The sequence below is a fragment of the Oenanthe melanoleuca genome, chromosome 2 (assembly GCF_029582105.1).
Source record: "Oenanthe melanoleuca isolate GR-GAL-2019-014 chromosome 2, OMel1.0, whole genome shotgun sequence".
Lineage (NCBI taxonomy): Eukaryota > Metazoa > Chordata > Aves > Passeriformes > Muscicapidae > Oenanthe > Oenanthe melanoleuca.
The window spans coordinates 147,167,167-147,187,742 of record NC_079335.1 but is presented as its reverse complement, the minus strand read 5'-3'; the positions used below and the strand labels follow the sequence as shown (position 1 = coordinate 147,187,742).

Genomic DNA, 20,576 nt, shown 5'->3' with positions numbered 1-20,576 from the left:
AGTGGATTTTGTATCCCTGATTCAGAGGATGCAAGCCTGGGTGTTTTGGAAACCAGGCACACCAAACCCTCCATCCCAAATAATTCCAGGTATTCCCAGCCAAGTGTCTCCCACATCCCAAATCTCCACATGGGGAAGCTGATACCAAGAGAAAATGAAGAATTTTAGGAGAGGGAGCTGCCCCTCAGACCTTCCCCTAGCTCAGGATGTCAGAGATCCTGCTGGATTCTGGATCTAAAGGATAGAGACACCCTGAAATGGGTGGCACTGGATCATCCCTTCCAACCCAAACCATTCTGGGATTCTCTGATTTAAGGAGCAAAACCAGGAATGAGGATAAGGATGTCAGCAGTGGAATCACAGCTCCAGAACTTCTGGAAGCACAGATTGGGAGCTGACCAGGATTGCTCCCAATCCTGAAAATCCCAAGCCTAAGGAGGTTTTGAAGCCCACCCCGTGTGAGATTTTCCTGAAGGATTTCCAGAGAAACTCACTCCCATTTTTCTGTATCCTTAATGAGCTGGAGGATCCCATGGAGCTCCTTCCTCACAAACCCAGAGGAATAATAAACCCACATCCATCCAAGCATTCCCAGTGGGATTTTTGAGGTTCTGAGTCCAGGAGACAGGAAAAGACACAGGAGAAAGATTCCATGAGAATCAATAAAGGTTTCTTTTTTTATTGGAATTCCCTTTTACATACACCTGTGGTTTGCCTTTTCCCGCTCGTTACTTTGGTCCATGCAGAAAGCAGAAGTGGAGGAATGTAAACCAGATTCCTGCCTGGAGACACACACATGGCAATGCCCCTGGGATCACACCTTGATCCTGATTTTGGGGTTTGTCCCTCTTCTGGAGGGGAATAAAATCTTGAAACCCTCTTCAGTGGGGCAGAGGGGAAAAAACCCTGCTCCTCTTCCTTCTGCTCCAAGTGGAAAAAGGAGCTGATATCCTGAAAAAGGAGTGGATATCCTGGAAAAAAACCCCTTTTTCCAGAGCCCAGACCCCAAGATTTGTGGTGACCACCAGGGCTGGGTCACCCTGCAGCTGCTGAGATGAAGCAAAGGGGTTTAGCAGCAGATTTGTCTCCTGACGGATCCCAATGGGAAGAGGCAAAGGATTTGGAATTTGGGGTGGGTTTGGTGCTTGGCTGTGCCTGTTCCTCCTCCTCTCCCACATCCAACACTCCTGTCCCAGCAGCTCCACCTCAGCCAAACTTTGGGCTTTCCAAATATCCCACCTTTGACAACAAATGGATTCTTGTCCAAGGCTGGGACACTGGAACCAGAACTGGGTGGTTTTTAACTCCATTCCAACCTAAACCATCCTGGGATTCTCTGACTCCTCCTCTCCTGCAGCTCTCAAGGAAGAAGGAATTGTTTAGATAGAGATTGAGGTTGAAGACTGGCTTGGCAAGAAGAGCTCAGGTCTATGTTTAGGCTGGCTCATGTCTCACAAAGCTCTGCTTTAAATCCATGCTGCTTCTCATGGTTTTGTCTCTTTTTCAGGCACCTGAGCTCTTCAGTTAAGCTGGGCTTAAGCTTCCTTTCCAGTGGATTTTGTATCCCTGTTTCAGAGGATGCAACCCTGGGAGTTTTGGAAAACAGGCACACGCTGATCCCTCCATCCCAAACATTTTAATTCCTGGTATTCCCATCCCAAATCTCCACATGGGGAAGCTGATACCAAGAGAAAATGAAGAATTTTTGCAGAGGTCTGCCCCTCAGACCTTCCCCTAGCTCTGGATGTCAGAGATCCTGCTGGATTCTAAAGGATAAAGACACCCTGAAGTCCCAGTGCCAGTTAAGATTTTGGGAACAGGGAATTTATTTGAATCATTCCCCTTTTCAGAATTGATGGGTGAAACCCACACCATGGAAACCAACAGACACAGATTTTCCTGGGGTCAGGATTTCATCCCAAATCCTGCCAGCACCTCTGGTTTTGCACACCCCATCATTAGCCCAGAATCATTAACCCTCAGGCTGAGGAAATAATTAAATTCCATTGAATTCCTTGGTTAATGTGCCAGGAAAACCATTGATCCAGTTGAAGGGAGAAGTTACTCCGTGGAACCCAGGAGAAATAAGTTGGAATTCTGTGTTCTTGAGCTCAGTTTGTTCTAATTTACCTTTTTTTTTTTCCAGTAAAAAAAAAGAAGGAAAAGTGGCAGTGAGGATGAAAAAGGAAGAGGAAGTTGTACTGATTTTGGCACACCCCACCTTCCCCCTTTTGCTCTCTTAATATTCCTCCAATTAGGCAGTAATTAGTCAGTAATTAGTCAGATCTGTGCAGGCCAGGCTGCCTGCCTGGAAAGAAGTCAGATTTATTGGAGTTCCTCATTAATTACTCCTGATTAATTAACTGGGTGAGTTTTCCAGAATTTTGCCATTCATTCCTGGTCCCTGCCAATCCCTCAGCTGATTTCCAGCCCTGGAAATGCCACAAAATGCAGATTTTGTGACGTGCCACGGGTGCAAAGGCAGCTCGAGGGACAAGTGTCCCCAAAGGAGAATTACCAGAGAATCTGGGAATTGCTGGGATTGGAAAAGCCCAACTGGATCAGCGACTCCAACCAGAAATCAGCAACCCACAGCTGGATGCAGAAACCACAGGAGCAGGTGAGAAGGTGAAGCTCAAATTAAACAAGAATATTTAATGTTGTACCAGCTCTAATCCCAAACCCCTGGACAGGGTGGAAAATTCCTGGGAACTCTGGAACACTGAGTCCAGATCCTTGAGGAAAACAGGAGTTCACTTGGAGGGTGGAATGTGGGGCTGGAAACCCTTCCCTGATCTGTGGGAAAGATTTCAGAAGAACCTGAATTAATGTTTTTTTTTTTGAATGCTCCCCCAGGATTTTTCCTCCTTTTAAGTCCCAAATCCTGGCAAAATGTTGATATTATTGGGAACTCTGTGTGCTCTGGGGCTACTGGAAACGTGGGAAACAGTGGGAAAACTTGGAGGATCTGAGAGGAAAGGAAAGGAGAAAGGAGAAAGGAGAAAGGAGAGGAAAAAGGAGAAAGGAAAGGAAAGAGAAAAGGAGAAAGGAAAGGAGAAAGGAAAGGAAAGGAAAAAGGAGAAAGGAAAGGATAAATGATAGAAGAAAGGAAAGGAGAAAGGAAAGGAAAAAGGAAAGGAGAAAGGAAAGGAGAAAGGAGAGGAAAAAGGAACAGATAAATGGGATTGTTTTATGTCCAGCTCATCATTGGTGTCCTTGGATTGGATCCCAGCACCGAGCCTGGTCTGTGACTCTCAGCAGAGAATTTCTGGAGCTGCAGTTGGAACCTGGATTTGAAATCCATTCTGCAAACTGGGCATGAGTCCTGATGTGTGCTGCAGCTCCAGAGATTTTTTTTGCCTTTTTTCTGCTCTGAGTTACCCCAGTTCCCTTCAGCCAAGCAGCTCCTGCCTCATGCCAAGGAATATCAAACCCACATTGGAGCTGCTTCCTGCCCTGGAGCCCAGCTCAGAACATCTCTGCCCACTCATGGGAGAGGTTTTATCCAGCACAGAGAACTGGGGGAAGCCAGAACTCCAGCCACTGTCCAGAGCCCAGCAGAGCACTCAGCAGGAGTCCAGAAAATTAACAAAAATAGCTGGAGATTTCTATTTCATTGTTTGAAATCCTCCTGGAGCGGGGCACAAACACATCGAGGGTTTTCCCTGCTCTCTGTGCCCTTTTCCCATAAATCCAGCAAGATTTAGGATTATTATTTTAGGATTATTTAGGATTATTATTTAGGATTATTATTTTAGGATACCTGAGCTGTGCCCCAGGTGTGATGAGTGCAATGAGACCCAGGTGATCCCAGGAATTCACATTCCTATCCCAAAGCTCTGGGTTGGTTTGGGACCTGCCAGTTGAGATTGGCTTTGAACCATGAACCCTTCCCTCCAGCCAAACTTGCACCCAGTTAAAAGGGGAAACTAAATGCTGAATTAAGTGATTTAAATAAGTTTTTTGGGTTTTTTTTTTTGGAGGGACATTTTAGAAAAAAAGAATTGAAGTGTGGGAAAAGCCTCCCAGAAGAAAATCCCAGCTCCAAACCATCCCAAACCTCCTACAGAGCAAAGAGCAGCCAGTGACAATCCCTGTCAGCACCGAGGGAAGGAAAACCAGGATCAGGAGATTTATCAAAGTCCATTAAAAGCCTTGACAGCAAATTAGTTTGGGGTTAATCACTCAGTGAAGCACACCCAAAGGATTTGTGTCTCAGCAATGTTTGTTTGATGTCTGAGATTTAAATGGCCAAGCAGGACCTGGAAACATCAAATAGGACCTGGAATCACCAAGGAGGATGTGTGAGAAAAAGAACCCAACTTATAAATGAGGTTTCTTAACTTTCTGAAACATCAGAACCTGAAATTAAAAACCCTTTCAGCCACTGAGTTTGTCAAGACAACAAGAGGAATAAAAACTTTGGAGATCTTCCCTCTCTCTCTGTGGATTTTCACGGTTTAAAAAGTGGAAAATCCTTCCCAGTGCTGTGGATGTTCCCTGACCTCCAGCTGATTGCCCACAAACAGAGAATCAAAGCCAATCCCTGGCTGAAAAATTCGATTTTGGGAGATCTTTGTGAACTCTTCTGGCTCCAGAACAAGACAAGGAGCAGAGCTGAGGAATGATGAGGGGCAGGACAAGACATGATCTCATCTGAACCCGGACCAGGGAGAATGGAGGAGGCAGAAAAACAATTGTCTGCACTTACCCAGGAGAAGCAAAACTGCTGCCAAAAGGCATCCCAGAGAAATAAAAGGAAGATTAAACAGCTGTTAAATCCCAGAAAAGAGCAGGATCATAGGGCAGGGAATCAGGAGAACTCTGCTGCTGTGGATGGGGATAGAAGAGGAACAACAGAGGAACCTGCCAGGGGTGAAACTCCCAGTCCAAGCCCAACATGTGGCTCTGGAGGAGAGGACACGGATCCAGAGGATTCCAGGGAGATTCCAAGTGAGCCAGTCAGCTGGGACACTGCAGGCTCAGCTTGGCTTGGAGAGGTGAGAGGCTCCACGGAGCTCCAGAGCGTTGCCAGATGTTTTCTAGGATGAGAGGAAAACGGGCACAGATGTGACACGAAGGAGGAGGGAAAAGGAGGAAAAAAAAAAAAAGGAACAGCTCTTTTGGATCTTTGGCTCCTCCTTGAAATGAACCTGGGAAAGTTTCTGTGCTGTTTTTCCAAGGTGGAAAAGGTTTGGAGCAACCTGGGACAGTGGAAGGTGTCCCTGCCCATGGATGGGCTTTAAGGTCCTTTCCAAGCCAGCTCATTCTGGGATGATTCCATGGTCACAATTCCACTGTAACAATTCCACTGTAACAATTCCATGATCACAATTCCATGATCACAATTCCATGATCACAATTCCATGCTATCCCACCTGCTGGATCTGAAGCAGGATGGGCACAAGCCCTGCCCTTCCTGCAGGATTTGTGGAGGGCACTGGAGGAATCCTGAACAATCCCCTCCAAGGTTTGTGTTTCCACAGGGAAACCCCACAGGAGAGGAGCTGTCATTCCAGGTGGACTCAGACCTTTGGGGACAAACTCCTTGGGAAATGTCCAAGTCTGAATCCAAAGGCTCTGGCTAAGCTCCAACTGGATCCTTCTGTTTGTCCTTCCAGGGCAAATCCCAACCCAAAATTGGGAATTCTCCTTTCATCCCAGACATCCCAGCTCTGATTCTTCCTCACTAAAAATCCAGGAGGGATGACCCTGATACCAGATCCTGATCCATACCCTCGATCAGGAATTTGGGATCAGCCCAGGAATGATGGGAACACTGAGGCAAACAGATCCTGCTGGGCCTTAGAAGCAGTTTTCCCTCTGTACTGGTGTCAGCATTATCCCAATTTTTGCATGGAATGTTGCTCATGCACAGAAACATCCAGAAAAAAAAAATCTATTTATGATTTGCAATTCAAAGGATTTAAAAAGAAGAAAATCCCTCTCCACAACCCTAATGCCTGAAATTTAATATCTACATTTAACAACAGGTTTGATTTATTTCAATCCTAAATAATCCAGTGTTGAATTCATTTCAGTGAGAGCTGAGTTTTAGGAGGGGGGTTATGTTTGTTTATAAATAAATTTATGGCTTTTGCTGATTCCTTGAATTTCTGAGGGACTGTCAAATGTTCTCAGTCTTGAGTAATAAACACAAGCAAAGAGTGAGTCACTGGCTGGGGTTTTTTTGGTATTTTTGCTTTGTTCCAGCAGCGAAATGATAACTCAGAAATGTCTTTGAGCCAGAAAATCAGGAGGGGTAGAAGAAGAGAGCAGGAAAATGGACTAATTATTGAAAAGTTGATATTTTGATTACTCTTCTTTGGTGGGAAATGGTTATGATGAGGTTTGACTTCTTTGGATGAGGTGAAACAAGAAAAGAACATCACAAATAAATATTGGCCTCAGGGATTCTGGGATTCTGGATGGATGGATGGATTCTGGATGGAGAGGAGCTCCAGCTCCTGCCAGAACCTCACAGCCACCACATCCCCCACCAGGTTGGAACCCAAACCTCAGCCATGCCAAAGGGAGGAGATTTTCCCCTGGATTCCACTGGGATTTGGCCTGAGAGGGTGATAAAGATGTGGGACACAAAGTCAGGATCCCACCTGCTCTTCCTGACTTCCTTCAGGGTCTGGGGAAATTAATCCTTCATTAGCCCTCAGCAGAACCTCCTGCTGGTGGAGTCTTCCTGCTCATTAGGGTTTGGATTAATTGTTCAGGAAACTGTGGATACTCCATCCCTGGCAGTGTCCAAGGCTGGACTGGACAGGGCTTGGGGGCAGTGGGAGGTGTCCCTGCTCGTGGCAGGGTTGGACTGAGGTGACCTTTAGGGTCCCTTCCAACCCAACCCACTCCAGAATTCCAGGACCCTGTGGAATGGCACATTCAGAGTGCAGAGTGAGGAACAATTCCCAGTTTGAAGCAGCTTTCCAGGGGCACCCACACAAAGGGAGGGCTGACTTGTCCACCCTGGGCACTGATTTTAGCCACAAGCACCCCCTGGGATGTGCAAATTCCGTGCCCTTGGTGGTTCCCACTCCACCACCCCTCTGGAGGAACGGGAATGCTGCACATTCCATAACCACATCCCACCCTAAAACTGTTCCTGCCTTGCTCCCAGGACTCAGGGAAAGGAGGGGACAATCCCTGCCTGCACCCACGAGCTGCTAACCCAGAGGAGCATTTTGCCAAGGAGTGACAATTCCCACGGGAAGAAGAACCTGGCATTGGTTGAGCCCCACATGACCAATGGATCAGGGGCCTTTCCCAGCCCTGTGTGTGTCCCCAGGCAGACCCACAGGCAGAGAACAAACCAAACCCAAGCCACTGACCCCCGGGGTGGCTTGTCCCCTCCCAGGACGGTGGCACCACACCCTCCCTGCTCCCTCTTGCTTTCCTGGGGGACACTCCCATCCTCCTTGGCCACCCAGCTCTCCAGGGGATCCAAGGACCACGCTGGGCTTTGCAGCCCTTCCTGGCGAGCCCCCAGCATCTCTGGTGTCCAGCAGGTCTGGAGAGCTCTGTTATCTGCTATTCATGGATGGGATCACCCACCAGCCACCTTGGTGGCTCACCTTTTTTTTTTTTTTTTTTTTTTTTTTTGTCCTCTCCCAAATAACTTAATCTCTCATTCCACAGAACAAAGAAACCGCATGGAAACCCTTGGAATCCTCTGCGTGGCCCGATGGTCTTTTCCCACTGAATCCTCTCCAGGAACCTTTTTCATCCTTTGGCCGATTTTTTTTTTTTGTTTTTTTCCTTTCTTTCTTCCTTTTCCCCCCCCTCCTCAAGCCTTCACATCACTGTCTCTCTCTCCTCTTCCACCAGCACCGTGGGTCTGTCTCCGTCGTAGAGCCCGTTCAGGTACTCCTCATCTTTGTTGTACTGCTCGGGGCCGGAGGAGGGCACGGAATTCTCGGAGATGGAGCCGTTCTTGACGTAGCCTGGCAGGTTTCTGTGGCCGTTGAGGGTCCCTGGGATCAGTCTGGTGTTGAGGTGCAGGGCAAGCGCCCCCCTCGTGGCTACATTTGTGATGCTGGTGTGGGAAACCATTGGTCCGTAACTGTACGTTGTGCTCCCACTCCGCGCTTTCCTTTTGAAGTCAAGTGCTAAAGTCCACCTGCTCCATGACTTCTTTATTTCTGCTTGGACCTGAAGGGGAAAAAAAAAAAATATCCCCGTGAAGGAAAACGCCAGGAAAATGTGGGATCCATAGGATGGGCGGGAAACTCCGCGGGGACTTGGAATTTCCTGGTTTTTATGGGCCCCTTCCAACTCGTGATTCCATGAATTTGGAAAGAATAAACTCACATGAATCCCACCCTTTCCAAATGAAATATTGGGCAGCTTGAATGGCTGAAAACACCAGGAAAATGTGGAATCCATAGGATGGGCGGGAAAATCCGCGGGGACTTGGAATTTCCCGGTTTTTATGGGCCCCTTCCAACTCGTGATTCCATGAATTTGGAAAGAATAAACTCACATTAATCCCACCTTTTCCAAATGAAATAAAACACCTGGCTGGAAAAGTGGGGTGGCTCTGCCCGAGGGTTAAGGGATGGAGAGCAGCACATCCAGGAGGGAATTGTCTCAACATCCCGTGAAAATCAAGTGTGAGTGGGAAAAAAACCACCTTGAGAGGCACCTGAATCCTGAGACATTTCCCTAGAACAAATTTCCCATAGAATTTCCCTAAAAATTTCGTAGAAATGGAAATTTTAGACTGTAGTAGGTTGCTAAAGTTAGGATGAGATCAAGTCCCCTTAGATTTTATCCTCGTTTTATCTGCAGAATGTACACAGTGATTTAATAGTTTTATTTCCCCTTAAAATCCATCAATTTAAGTCATAAATTCCCTTTAAAATCCATAAATTTAAGTCATAAATTCCCTTTAAAATCCATAAATTTTTTTCATTTTAAGCCAGTCCCTGGAAGTTCTTCCCTGGGGTGCATCCATGACCATCCATTTTCTTAATTAACAGCAACAGAGGGAATTAATGGAAATGAGGAAATTAAAGTATATTATTCTGGAAATAGATAAAAAAGTCAAAAGAGCCTGGAGAAATCCAGGTTTTTTTTGTTAATCAGTGACTCTATCAATCTTAGTTTGAAATGAAGCAGCTCTCAGCAGCACTTGTGCTAGGAAATTAAAAATTCCAAAATTTTTTCTCCATTAGCTGCTTCCAGTAGCTCAGTTATCTTTGATATAATGAGCTGGGTGTTTTCCACCAGAACAAAAATGAGAATTTGAATTTTTTATGTGGACTGAGAGACCTTGGACTGCAAAATAAGGTTGTTTGTTGTAGAAAAATGAGGATGTGCTGGTCCACCTGGGCGTGGAATTAACCCAAAAAAGGAGGGAATGAAGATGTTCACAACTCACCTCTCCATTGCAAAAACAGTATATGATGGCAACAAAAAATCCCTGGAAGGAGGAAGAAACAACAAATTAATGGGAATTTAGGGAAATTTGGGTCTATTTTCTGCCCAGTATCCCCAGGCTGCTCTGAGATTGGGGACATTCTGTGGGAAATGTGAGTGAGAAATGTGGGATTGCTCAGTGGGGCAGGAGAGGGAAACAGAGGAAATTCCCTTGGATGGAGCTCGTGGTGGACAAGGAGCTGCCCCTGAGTGTCCTGAGGGACAGGAGGCCAATGGGAAAATTTTTTTGCTGGATACATTGCCCCTCTTCTTGTTGAATTTTGCAAGTAGAAAACAGATTTGAGGCTAAAATATTTTAAAATCCCCTAGGGAATGAATTCTTGTGTAACCCAGCCCTGCTTCCAAATCCAGCCTTGCACCCACATTCCCCTCCCCACCGAAATTCCCACGGTTTTCCCGGAGTTCCAGTACCTGGAAAGAGTTGAACAGCATTTCATAGTGCATTTGAACTTGCCAAAGAATCCCTGACACGTCTGTGTATGGCATAGCCATGAAAACAATATAGTGAACGCCAAACAGAGGCATAAGGACGAGGGTAGATTTCAGCAGCTTCCTGCAGGGGATGAAAAAAAAAGGGAAAGAGCAGGAATTAGTGAGTGATAAACCTCCAACCCAGCCAGGTTTGGCACCAGGCACGAGCTGCTGGTGGTTTTCTCCTCGTCCCCTTGGATATGGGATGTTTGCACGGGTGGAATTCCAGCCTGGAATTCTGAGCTCCAGCGTGAAGTCCCAGCCCTCAGCCTGTCCTTGAGTGATGCTGGGGGTGACCACACTGGGGTGACTTTTCCAGCCTCAGAGCAGCTCCAGGTTTGGGTCAGGATCGTGGGTGGGAGGTGGGAAGGAATTTGTGCTGCAGTTCCAGCCCTCATCCCTGAAGGATGGCTCTCCATCTCCACAGACCTGCAGTGCTGACACTGCTGGAGCAGGAGGCTGGAGAATCATTTTCCAGAGGTCTTTTCCAACCTCAACCTCTCCGTGGAGGCAAGACAGGAAAATCCACCCTGGCTCCTGTGCAATGAGAGATCTGGAGGAGAGGGAAGCGAATTAGGAGTGGAATTACTGCAGATATCCAGGGGAAGAGGGCAGAGCAGAGGTGACTCTCCTAGGAGGAGCTTTGGGCTTCAGCATCCCTTGGAAAAGCTCCTTTTTTTGGGAAGCAGCTCCACCTCAGCACAGGATCAGTGCTGGGGACTCCACAAGAGTGTTTGGCTCCAGAGGGAATCAGCTTTGCCTGGAAGTGACATTAATTGAGGGATTCAACCTCGTGCCAGGAGTTCCAGCGAGTCCAGGGATGGGGAAGGGAGGGAATCACTCCCAGAAAAACCCAGCACTGCCTCTGTCCTGCAAACCACCAAGGGAATTGAACACTTTAAAAGGAGCAGGCCCCATCCAAACCATAATTAACAGCAAAGCTTCAGCCAGGGAGAAGTAAATAAATGGATAAATCAGAGCCCTGACAGGGCAGTGAGGAAAACTGGGAGGTGTTTTCCTGCCAAATCTCCCTCCTGCCTCAAATGTGTGTTTGGAGAGGGAGGTGGGAGCGATGAGCTCATGGTTCACATCCCAAATCATTCCACTCTTCCCCCTTCCCAAGTGTCCTGTTGGGCAGTCCAGGAGATCCCAAGGAGCCTTGGGAGCTCTCAAGCAGCCGTGGTGTCCCGGCAATCTGATTTTTCCATCCAGTTTTTGACCATGCTACAAATAACCTGAATTATCAAGGGAGATGAGCTGGCAGAACAAAGGAAAACCAAATTAAAAAATGAAACAAAATTGGAATATTTTTATCAGTTCAGCCAAAGCACTGGAACATCCACTCAAGGGCAGGTTTAACAAATAGGCCAAGCTTAACAAAGCACAGGAGGAAAATAAAAAGGAGCAAATAAACTGATCCAAGTTTTACAGCCTTCAGCAGCACAAACAGTGTTTTATTTTTGAACTTTTGGTTCAAAAACTGGAATTCCTCCCTAACCTCCAGCAAGGTTGGGTTCGAAAGGTTTAGGAGAGTTTTAAATTGCTCTGGTTCATTCTGCGTTACCACACTCGGAAGACAACAAATTTTCCAAGGTTCTGGTGGCACCAGTGTCACCCTGGCCAAGGACCTTGTCCCTCCCAGAGAGGGGACAGGGCAGGTGACACTCACCTGTACTGTTGTCTCGAGTCGCACCTCCCTGCGTTCGTCTCTCGGAGCTTGGTTGCGAGGACTCTGATAATATTGATAAAGAGAATAAAATTTACCTGCAAGGGAAAGAAAACAAACAACAAGGAAATGAGAACTGTGAGAAACGGGTGAGAATCTGGTGGAGTTGTTCAGTTGGTGCTGCCCCACAGGTGAGGCAGGGGCTGGGACTGCAGAGGAAACTCCTCCTGCGGGAGGGATGAGCGTTCCAGGAATGATCCCAGGATTTCAGGGAGAATATGGAATGGCTCAGAGGTGTGGACATCTCACATGGAAACACCTGAGCCAGCAGCCCAGCAAGCACCTGGAGAAGGCCAAAATGAAGTTTTATTTGTCTTTCACAGGCCAGCTGGGATTAAGATCCCCTCAGGATACCAGCAGCACTCGCAGGATGTCTTCCCACACTTCCATGTGCAAAAGGAAACAGGAACAAGCCAAATGCACCATGGGGAAGACACAGAGTGGATCTAACTGGGAATGACAGCTCAAGAATGCAGAAGGGCAATGAAGCTCCAGGAAGTGTTGGGATGGAGCAGACAAGGACAGTCAGGGAATATCACCCACTGCCTTTCAGGGAGACACATCTGCGAACACAACTCGTGGCCAACTGCTCGGGATAATTCCCGTGGTGCCTGAGCACCTTGGAACTGGTTGTCCCAGGAAGAAGTGGAATCCTGTCCCAGGGAGTGATGGAATCCCCACCCTGGGAAGGGATGGAATCCTCATCCTGGGGAAGGGATGGAATCCTCATCCTGGGGAATGGTGGAATGGCTGGACTTGATCTGCCACATCTTGTGCATGTGGCACTTGGGGACAAGGGTTCGTGGTGACCATGGTGGTGCTGGGGGAATGGCTGGACTTGATCTGGGAGAACATTTCCAACCTTTGTGACTCCGTGATTCTGATCTTGTCCTGCAGGGACACGCTGCGAAAAATTTAATGGCAACACCATGTGGAGAGGAAAGGTGGGTTGACACTGGGGGGATTCCCGTCTTTGTAGAGCTCTTCTTGGTTTCCCCAAATTCCACCTGCTGCTGGCCTGGCCAAACCCATCCATGGGGTTATGGAGAGGGTAGAGGCAGAACCACTGCGACTGCACCGAGCAGATCCATGCCCTTGGATAACACCCATGGATTCCTCTGGAGCCTTCAGCTTTTCAAGGCACTGAATTCCCACAGCACACACAGCTGGGAGTTTCAGGAGGGACCACTGTGCACAGTCCAGGAGATCTCCTTGGGTTCATTTTGGTTGGAGCCAGAGCAGATCCGTGTTCCAGCATTTCCATGACAGAAATCCCACCACAACCACTGGAGAGTCCTTCCCATGGTCAATTATCCTTCCCAGTAAAACCAGGAATTCTCTGAGCTGCTGAAGCAGCAGGGCCTGGTTTGCCATGGCTTTGTCCCCTGTGGCTGGATTCCTTCTCCTTTAAGGAGGTGCAAGCTCGTTTGGAACTGTAATCCATAAAAAAGGCAGGGAAGGTCGTGCCATGCCCTTTCCATCACTGGGATATGAGTGAAAATTCCCTCCAGTGTCCACTTCCCTGTTTTCATGAGTTTTGTGGGAATTTTACATCCCTGCAACCCCATTCCCTGAGTCCCATTTGGCTGAAATTTCCTGACTGGCACAGGAATTATAAGGGAGGAATGGATAGACCAACAAGCAGGGAAGCACATTTAATTCCTTGGAAACCATCTGGAAGGGAAAAACCAAGCAGGATTTGTGTCTCTACAGGAGCTTTTCCATCTTTAAAGGCTCCAAAGTGGGATCTTGTTCTGCATTTGTCAGCAAAATTAAACCTTATCACACCGAGGAGGGAAACTCCTCTGATTTCCCCAAATGTGCTAAGTTGGAAAAGAAATCCAGACAAAGGAATCACATCCAAATTAGCAGAAAGTGGAGGGATTTTAAACCCCTCAGCCTCCAAAATCTCATCCAGAAAATGCAGGACTTAATCCAGCAGTGTGGGGATGGCAGAAGCAGCCAAGTGAACAATGTGAACCCACAGAAATTAAACAGACACAACCCACGGAATATTTTTGCATAATAAACAGCTGCACTTGCAAATTGCCAGGGCACAGGCACAGCCTCCTGGAGAAACCTTATTTTTCCAAGGATGAGCCTCAATTGGGCTCTTTCTCCTCTGCTAATTGGCCTTTAAATGAAATGCAATGGGGTTGCTGGAATTCATTTAATTGAACCATCTGAACTTTCTTCTCCAGCCTCTGCTGTTCCATTTCCAAAGATGTGGTCTGGGTGATCTGCTTCTTCCAAGGAATTGCTGGAGCCAGGTGGAGAATTTCCACCAAAAGGATGAAATTCAGCCCCACCCCCAACCCCTAAAAATCTCACCTAATGGCACAGATGAGCACATCCACCTCAGAAAATTTCCTGCTTTTTGCATGTCTGGTGCTCTTCTCACCCACACTGAGCATCTCCCAAGGCCTCCTGATTTGTGAGGCAGGAGGAAGAACCTGATTCCAAACCCTCTGGACTCTGGAGAGATTCCTACCAGCTCCACTCATGGATGAGTGGGAAGGGAGGTGGGATCTGGGGGAGTGCCTGAGCTCTTTTGCATGGATCCCATCAGGAGAATGAGCAATGAACCCCAATAAAGAGAGGGGGGAAGAGGGTAATGAATGAATGAATTAATTAGGACATGATTGAATTCACCTGGCACAGATAATTAACTCTTATAACTCCCTCTCCAGCTTTGGAGAGCTCCTCCTGTGCTGGGATAATTTCACTTGGATCCCTCCTTTCCCCTCTGGCTCCTGGCTGGGGGTTGGAATAATCCACCCTCAGTGATTAAACATCCAATCAAAGCTGGGATGGTTTCATTTCCCTTCCCACCTCGGGCTTCCCAAACTTTTATCAGTTCAGAAATGATGGGATGACCCTGAAAAATTCCAGGGAAAAGCTTTGGTCCAGCCACAGACCCCAAATTCCATCTCTTCCCACTGGAGATGCCTGGCTAGAACATGTTGTGACCCCTGAGAGTTTCCAGGATCATCTGGGCTGGAAATGTTGCCTTGAATGTTGGTTTCATTAATGATTTTAGGGTCTCAGCCCTAAAAATGTGGGATTTTTCTCTCCCTGAAGTCACTCACAAACCCTTCTGCCACATTGAGCTGCCGAAATTCCCGGCAGGACAAACACAAACCCCTCAAAGGGGATGTGTGGGGATTGTTAGAAGGCAGGATTGTTGATATCAGGGTGACTGGAGCAGGAAATCCTGGATCAGCTCCTCCCAGCCCCTCACTCATCCCACACTCACCACGATAGCTGCCAGGATGGGCACCTGAATAATCCACTTCAAATTGCCAGCACTCAAGTCCCAGCACCTGAGGAGAGAAGGACATCCTGTCAGGAAAGCACTGGGAGACAGCCAGCTCCAGGGCTTTGCTCTGGTGTCACTGAGGTGTCACCCCCCAGCAGCTCTGCTGATCCACCATCCCAGCCTGGAGCTGAAATCCCCCTTGGGAAGCAGTGCCTTCCCACAAAAAACCATCTGGGAATTCCTGGGGACCCTCTGCTGGAGGATCCTGGAAGCATATGTGGTCAAGCTGTGAATTTTGGAGCAACCTGGGATAGTGGAAGAGGGGGGAATGGGATGAGCTTTAAGGTCTCTTCCAACCCAAACCATTCTGGGATTGTAAAATCCAGGAGGAGTCACAGTTCTACCACCACCTCACCACCACCAAACTTCTCTGGCTGTGCTGCAGCTGCTGTGTCCCAAATTCATTCCCACTCATTTGGTATTTTTTTTTTCTGTCTTTTCCCTGCCCAGCTGTGACACAGTCCCTTTATCCCCATATAACAACTGCAGGTATTCCCATTTATTGAATCCTGCAAAATCAAAGGAAAAATTATCCTTCCCTTCCATCCACCACCCTCCTCCGAAAGTTAATGACATCAGAGCAGAATTCCAGCTTTGCTTCTTTTTTCCTTTTGAATTCACCCATAAATCCCACAAAATTTTGCACATAAAAGGGAGAGAAGGAAACTCAGTGGGACTTACTCTGTGTCAGCCAGAGTGGCTCTGACGCTGGCCCAGACTGTGACAAACACAGCAGGGAGTCCTGCAAAAGAACACAGGTGACACGGGGTCAGTGGGGACCAGGGCTCCAGCACCAAAATTCCAGGTGGAGTGGGTTGGGGGAAGGGGAAGGAGCAGTTTTTAATTATTCAGGCAAAATTGAGACTTGGAAAGGCTGAGCTGTCACATCAAGAGCTGAGCTGGTTCAGTCTGGGGTGCTCAGAACAAAGACATTGAGGGGCTCTGGGTGTCCAGGGGAGGAAAAGGAGCTGGGAAGGGTCTGGAAAAGTCCTGGGGGAGCTGGGAAAGGGGCTCAGCTGGAGGAAAGGAGGCTCAGGGGGGAATTCTGGCTCTGCACAACTCCCAGACAGGAGGGGACAGCTGGGGGGATTTGGGATCTGCTTTGGGAACAGGGACAGGAGGAGAGGGAACAGCCTCAGGCTGGGCCAGAGAGGGTCAGACTGGAAACTGGGAAAATTCCTTCCCCAAAAGGGTCTGTTCTGTTTGGGACTGCCCAGGGCAGGGGGAATCCCCATCCCTGCAGGGATTTACAGCCCTGTGGATGTGGCACTTGGGGACACGGTCAGGGGTGGCCTTGGCAGTGCTGGGGATGGTTGGACTCGATGATCTGAGACTGGAACTGGCTTTGGCCAACTGATCCCATGGGAAGCAGAGGAATCTGCTCTGGAGCCAGGCTGGGAGAGCTGGGAATGTTCCCCTGGAGAGGAGAAGCTCCAGGGAGAGCTCAGAGCCCCTTGCAGGGCCTGAAGGGATCCAGGAGAGCTGGAGAGGGACTGGGGACAAGGGATGGAGGGACAGGACACAGGGAATGGCTCCAGTGCCAGAGGGCAGGGATGGATGGATATTGGGAATTGGGAATTCCCAGAGCAGCTGTGGCTGCCCCTGGATCCCTGAAGTGCCCAAGGCCAGCCTGGACAGGATTGGGATCACCTGGGACAGTGGGAGGTGTCCCTGCTCATGGCTCATGCTCAGGAATGGGACAATCCTCAAGACCCCTTCCAACCCAAACTATTCCATGATTCCATGATTCCGCTGGTTTTATGCAGAACACCTTCTCCAAGATATTTTCTCCCTTCCTTCACATCAAGGAAAGGTAGAGCAGGAGTCAGGCTCAGACAATTTCTCCCAGAAAATCCCTGGATGGATTGAAGCTCTGTTAAATACAAGAGAGCTGCTGCAGGAAGCACAGAAATGCTAAAATTTAGGATTGTGCTTCCAGAATATCCAGCCAAAGGTTCATTCCCAAATGAACCATCCTGATTTCAGCACAGCTACCCTGGGCCATCACCTTTTCCCTGAAACATGGAAAAAAACTCCCCAATATCCAAATGCAACCTTGTATTTATTTTTTTTTTAGGGTCCAGTTATTTGTACAACTGAGTCCCCTACCGGCTTCCCTTAAAAAGCAGGATCCAATCCACAGTAGCTTCCACAAATTCGGGAAGAATGACCCCTTTCAGGTGGGGAAAAAAAAAAAAAAATTATTAAAAAATAAATAAAGGCGACATTTATCAGCGGGGACTGTGAAGAGGCTGTTCCCAGTCTAAGGCTCGGGGATAAGCCCAGGCTTAACTTTCAGCATGCACTTAAGTCTCATTAGGGTGCTTAAAGGTTTTCCTGACCACGGGGTGTGGGGCAGGGACGGCTGTGTCCCAAACCCAGGGACAACGGGGCCCTTATCCAGGCTGGGAATGCTGAGGTAATATAAGAAAGCATAAATAATTAAACACAGAGCCTCCCTCAGCCCCAGCGCTCCCACAAAGCCACATTTGTAAGGAATTCATCCCGCTCCACAATTCCCTGTGTTGCTGGCGCTGGGAAGAAAATCCTTGACCTGTCACACTGGAACTTGGAGTGAGGGAAGTGAGGGCTTGGGGAAGGTGACAGAACAGCTCTCTGCTCCTCCCTGGTATCCACCTCTCCATGGGAAGTAGGGCAGGCTCTGGAAAATCACCCAAGGTTTAAATGGATTGAATTTTTTTAGTTTATATCCACAGGGGAACTGCCATGTTGAAAGACTGTCGGTGAAATGTTGGATATTCTGAAGGATGTCTGAAGGATGGATTTTTTTGGGAGATCTGGGTATATCTGACAGGAATTTGTTCTTCTCTTGCCTGTCCTGAGCTAAAAAAAGAGACAAAATTCCCATTCATATAATGGGAATGTGCTGACTTTGAGCTCCCAAGCAACAATAAAATACCCAGGGGAAAAGAGTTATCCCTAAAAATCCCAACATGTGCATGGATAGATGGAGGGATGGGTGGATGGATGGATGGGTGGATGGATGGATGGATGGATACATGGATGGATGGATGGATGGATTAATGGATGGATGGATGGATGGATGGATGGATTAATGGATGGATGGATGGATGGATGGATGGATGGATGGATGGATGGATGGATGGATTAATGGATGGATTGATGGATGGATGGATGGATGGATGGATGGATGGATGGATGGATGGATTGATGGATGGATGGATGGATGGATGGATGGATGGAAGGATGGATGGATGGATGGAAGGATGGATGGATGGATGGATGGATGGATGGATGGAAGGATGGATGGATTAATGGATGGATTAATGGATGGATGGATGGATGGATGGATGGATGGATGGATGGATGGAAGGATGGAAGGATGGATGGATGGATGGATGGATGGATGGATGGATGGAAGGATGGATGGATTAATGGATGGATGGATGGATGGATGGATGAATGGATGGATGAATGGATGGATGGATTAATGGATGGATTAATGGATGGATTAATGGATGGATGGATGGATGGATGGATGGATGGATGGATGGATGGATGGATTAATGGATGGATGGATAGATGGATGGATGGATACATGGATGGATGGATGGATTAATGGATGGATGGATTAATGGATGGATGGATGGATGGATACATGGATGGATGGATGGATGGATTAATGGATGGATGGATGGATGGATGGATGGATGGATTAATGGATGGATTAATGGATGGATGGATGGATGGATGGATGGATGGATGGATGGATTAATGGATGGATGGAAGGATGGATGGATGGATGGATGGATGGATGGATGGATGGATGAATGGATGGATGGATGGATGGATGGATGGATGGATGGATTAATGGATGGATTAATGGATGGATGGATGGATGGATGGATGGATGTCCTCCCCCAGCCCAGCCCTGCCCTGCCGTGCCGTCAGTGACTTGTACAGAATCCACATTGTATGCGCTGTGCATTTCCAGCCACACACACAGTGTGTACAATGCAGGTGCTATAAAGTCAGGAATCTCCCAGCAGCTGGAAAATGGGAAAGATCTGCTGGCCACCCCACCCCTCGAGGGCTTTTCCCATGTCTGTGTCTCCCTGCAGCTGGAAAAACGGTTTTCATGCATGTGGAGTGAGGGAGGGACTGCTGGAAGGGAGTTTAGGAATAAAGGCCTCGTGTAGGTCTGGGGTTTCTGGTCTCAATTCCCTGGGATTTAAAAGCCTCTCTGAGGAACAATGCCTGTGTTTTATGAGTCCCTCTGTGCCCCTTTTTCCTGACATTAAATGAGAATAATAATTATACTTTTAAGGCCTCTGGTCCTGCCTGGTATAAATTTTTTGGGGAAGGATTATTCCTGCTTGGGTAAACACGCAAGGCTCATCATCATGGATTTTCAGAGCACCTCCCACCATCCTTTTTATCTTTTCCAGGTGTCCCTGCAGTCCCCCATTTGCTGAAATCCAGGGCAGCCCAGCCGAGTGTGTGGGAATTAACGTGGTGTGAAGGAAAAACGCCAATGGAACCAGCTTGGGTTTCCTGGCTGTTGGTCATGGCTCCTAAACTTCCTTCAGAAAACAGCTGCAGGGAGCTGGGAGTCTCCCAAGGGATTTATTGTTGCCCATAATGCCATTATTTATTTATTTTGGGTGGGTGCTGGCATGGAGCGAGCTCCTTTCCGTCAGCAGGGTCTCCCTTGGCAGAAGGGAATCGAGGACTTTGGTGGAGCTGGTGCCAGTGAGGATGTGGATTGAAAATGCTGGACAGAAATCCGTGGACACGACATCAAAGAACTGCTCTTTGTCCTGCTTTTCCCAGAAATAAGATGCTGCAGGGCGATTTTCACTCCCTGTTTCCACCTTGGAGATTTCCAGGCGGGACAAATTCAAGGCTGATTATTTGCCCAGTTCTGGGGGTAAATCTGTTTTCTGTGCAATAATTCCTTATCCCTGTCACTCATTGCTGCGGTGTGGGCAGCATCCAGTGCCTGCTGCAGGGAACTGGAATTTCTCCACTGTCTCCAGTGGCTCCTGGATCAGTTTGCCCTTTGCAGTGCCCAAAAATTATCCAAACAATCCTCCTGAGCGGGGCCCTGGGCTGACATCGCCATCCCAGTCCAAACAAAGCAATCCCAGTCCGGGAGGCAGCGTGTGTTCTCATTCCAGAGGCATTCCCACAGACTCCTGGAAGCCCAGGGATGCTGCTGTTGTGACAGGTGTGGCTCCAGCCCTGTGGTTGCTCTGATAAAATGATTATTCCCTGGCAGCAGATGATTCCCTTAACGAGAGCAATCCCTGCCTGTCCCAAGGTTTTCGTTTGGTTTTGCTTGTTAAACACACGACATTATTTTCCAGCTGCTGCCCTCTCCTCCTGAATTCCCTCTGGGGAGTTGCTGCTCTAAGTCTGCTCTCCTTGCAGTTTTGTGTTGTTTTTTGGGAGGGGAATTTTTACAGAGCCTGGAGGTTTGGAGGAAGATGAGTTTATTTCTCTTTTCTAATTTGATTTAGCTGGGGTTTTGTTCATTTGCTTTAGCAAAGAGGTGCCATCCAAAACCCTCTCTGTCCCTCAGCAGCTGAGATAAGAAATGCCAAATCCCCAAAATAGAATTTCTGA

General features: G+C 47.9%; 1 protein-coding gene across 1 annotated transcript in view; it reads right to left on the bottom strand.

The window, feature by feature from the left end:
* Positions 1-648: 648 nt before the first annotated feature.
* The window catches only part of PTH1R (parathyroid hormone 1 receptor), a 93,488-nt gene continuing 73,560 nt past the window's right edge, over positions 649-20,576 (bottom strand). Inside the window, exons 8-14 of the mRNA XM_056484599.1 lie at positions 15,648-15,708; positions 14,904-14,970; positions 11,591-11,685; positions 9,862-10,003; positions 9,392-9,433; positions 6,483-8,160; positions 649-6,443 (exon numbers count right to left, since the gene is read on the bottom strand). Coding sequence (XP_056340574.1) covers positions 7,804-8,160; positions 9,392-9,433; positions 9,862-10,003; positions 11,591-11,685; positions 14,904-14,970; positions 15,648-15,708 — 764 coding nt within the window. The 3' untranslated portion in view covers positions 649-6,443; positions 6,483-7,803. The remainder of the gene's footprint in view (positions 6,444-6,482; positions 8,161-9,391; positions 9,434-9,861; positions 10,004-11,590; positions 11,686-14,903; positions 14,971-15,647; positions 15,709-20,576) is intronic.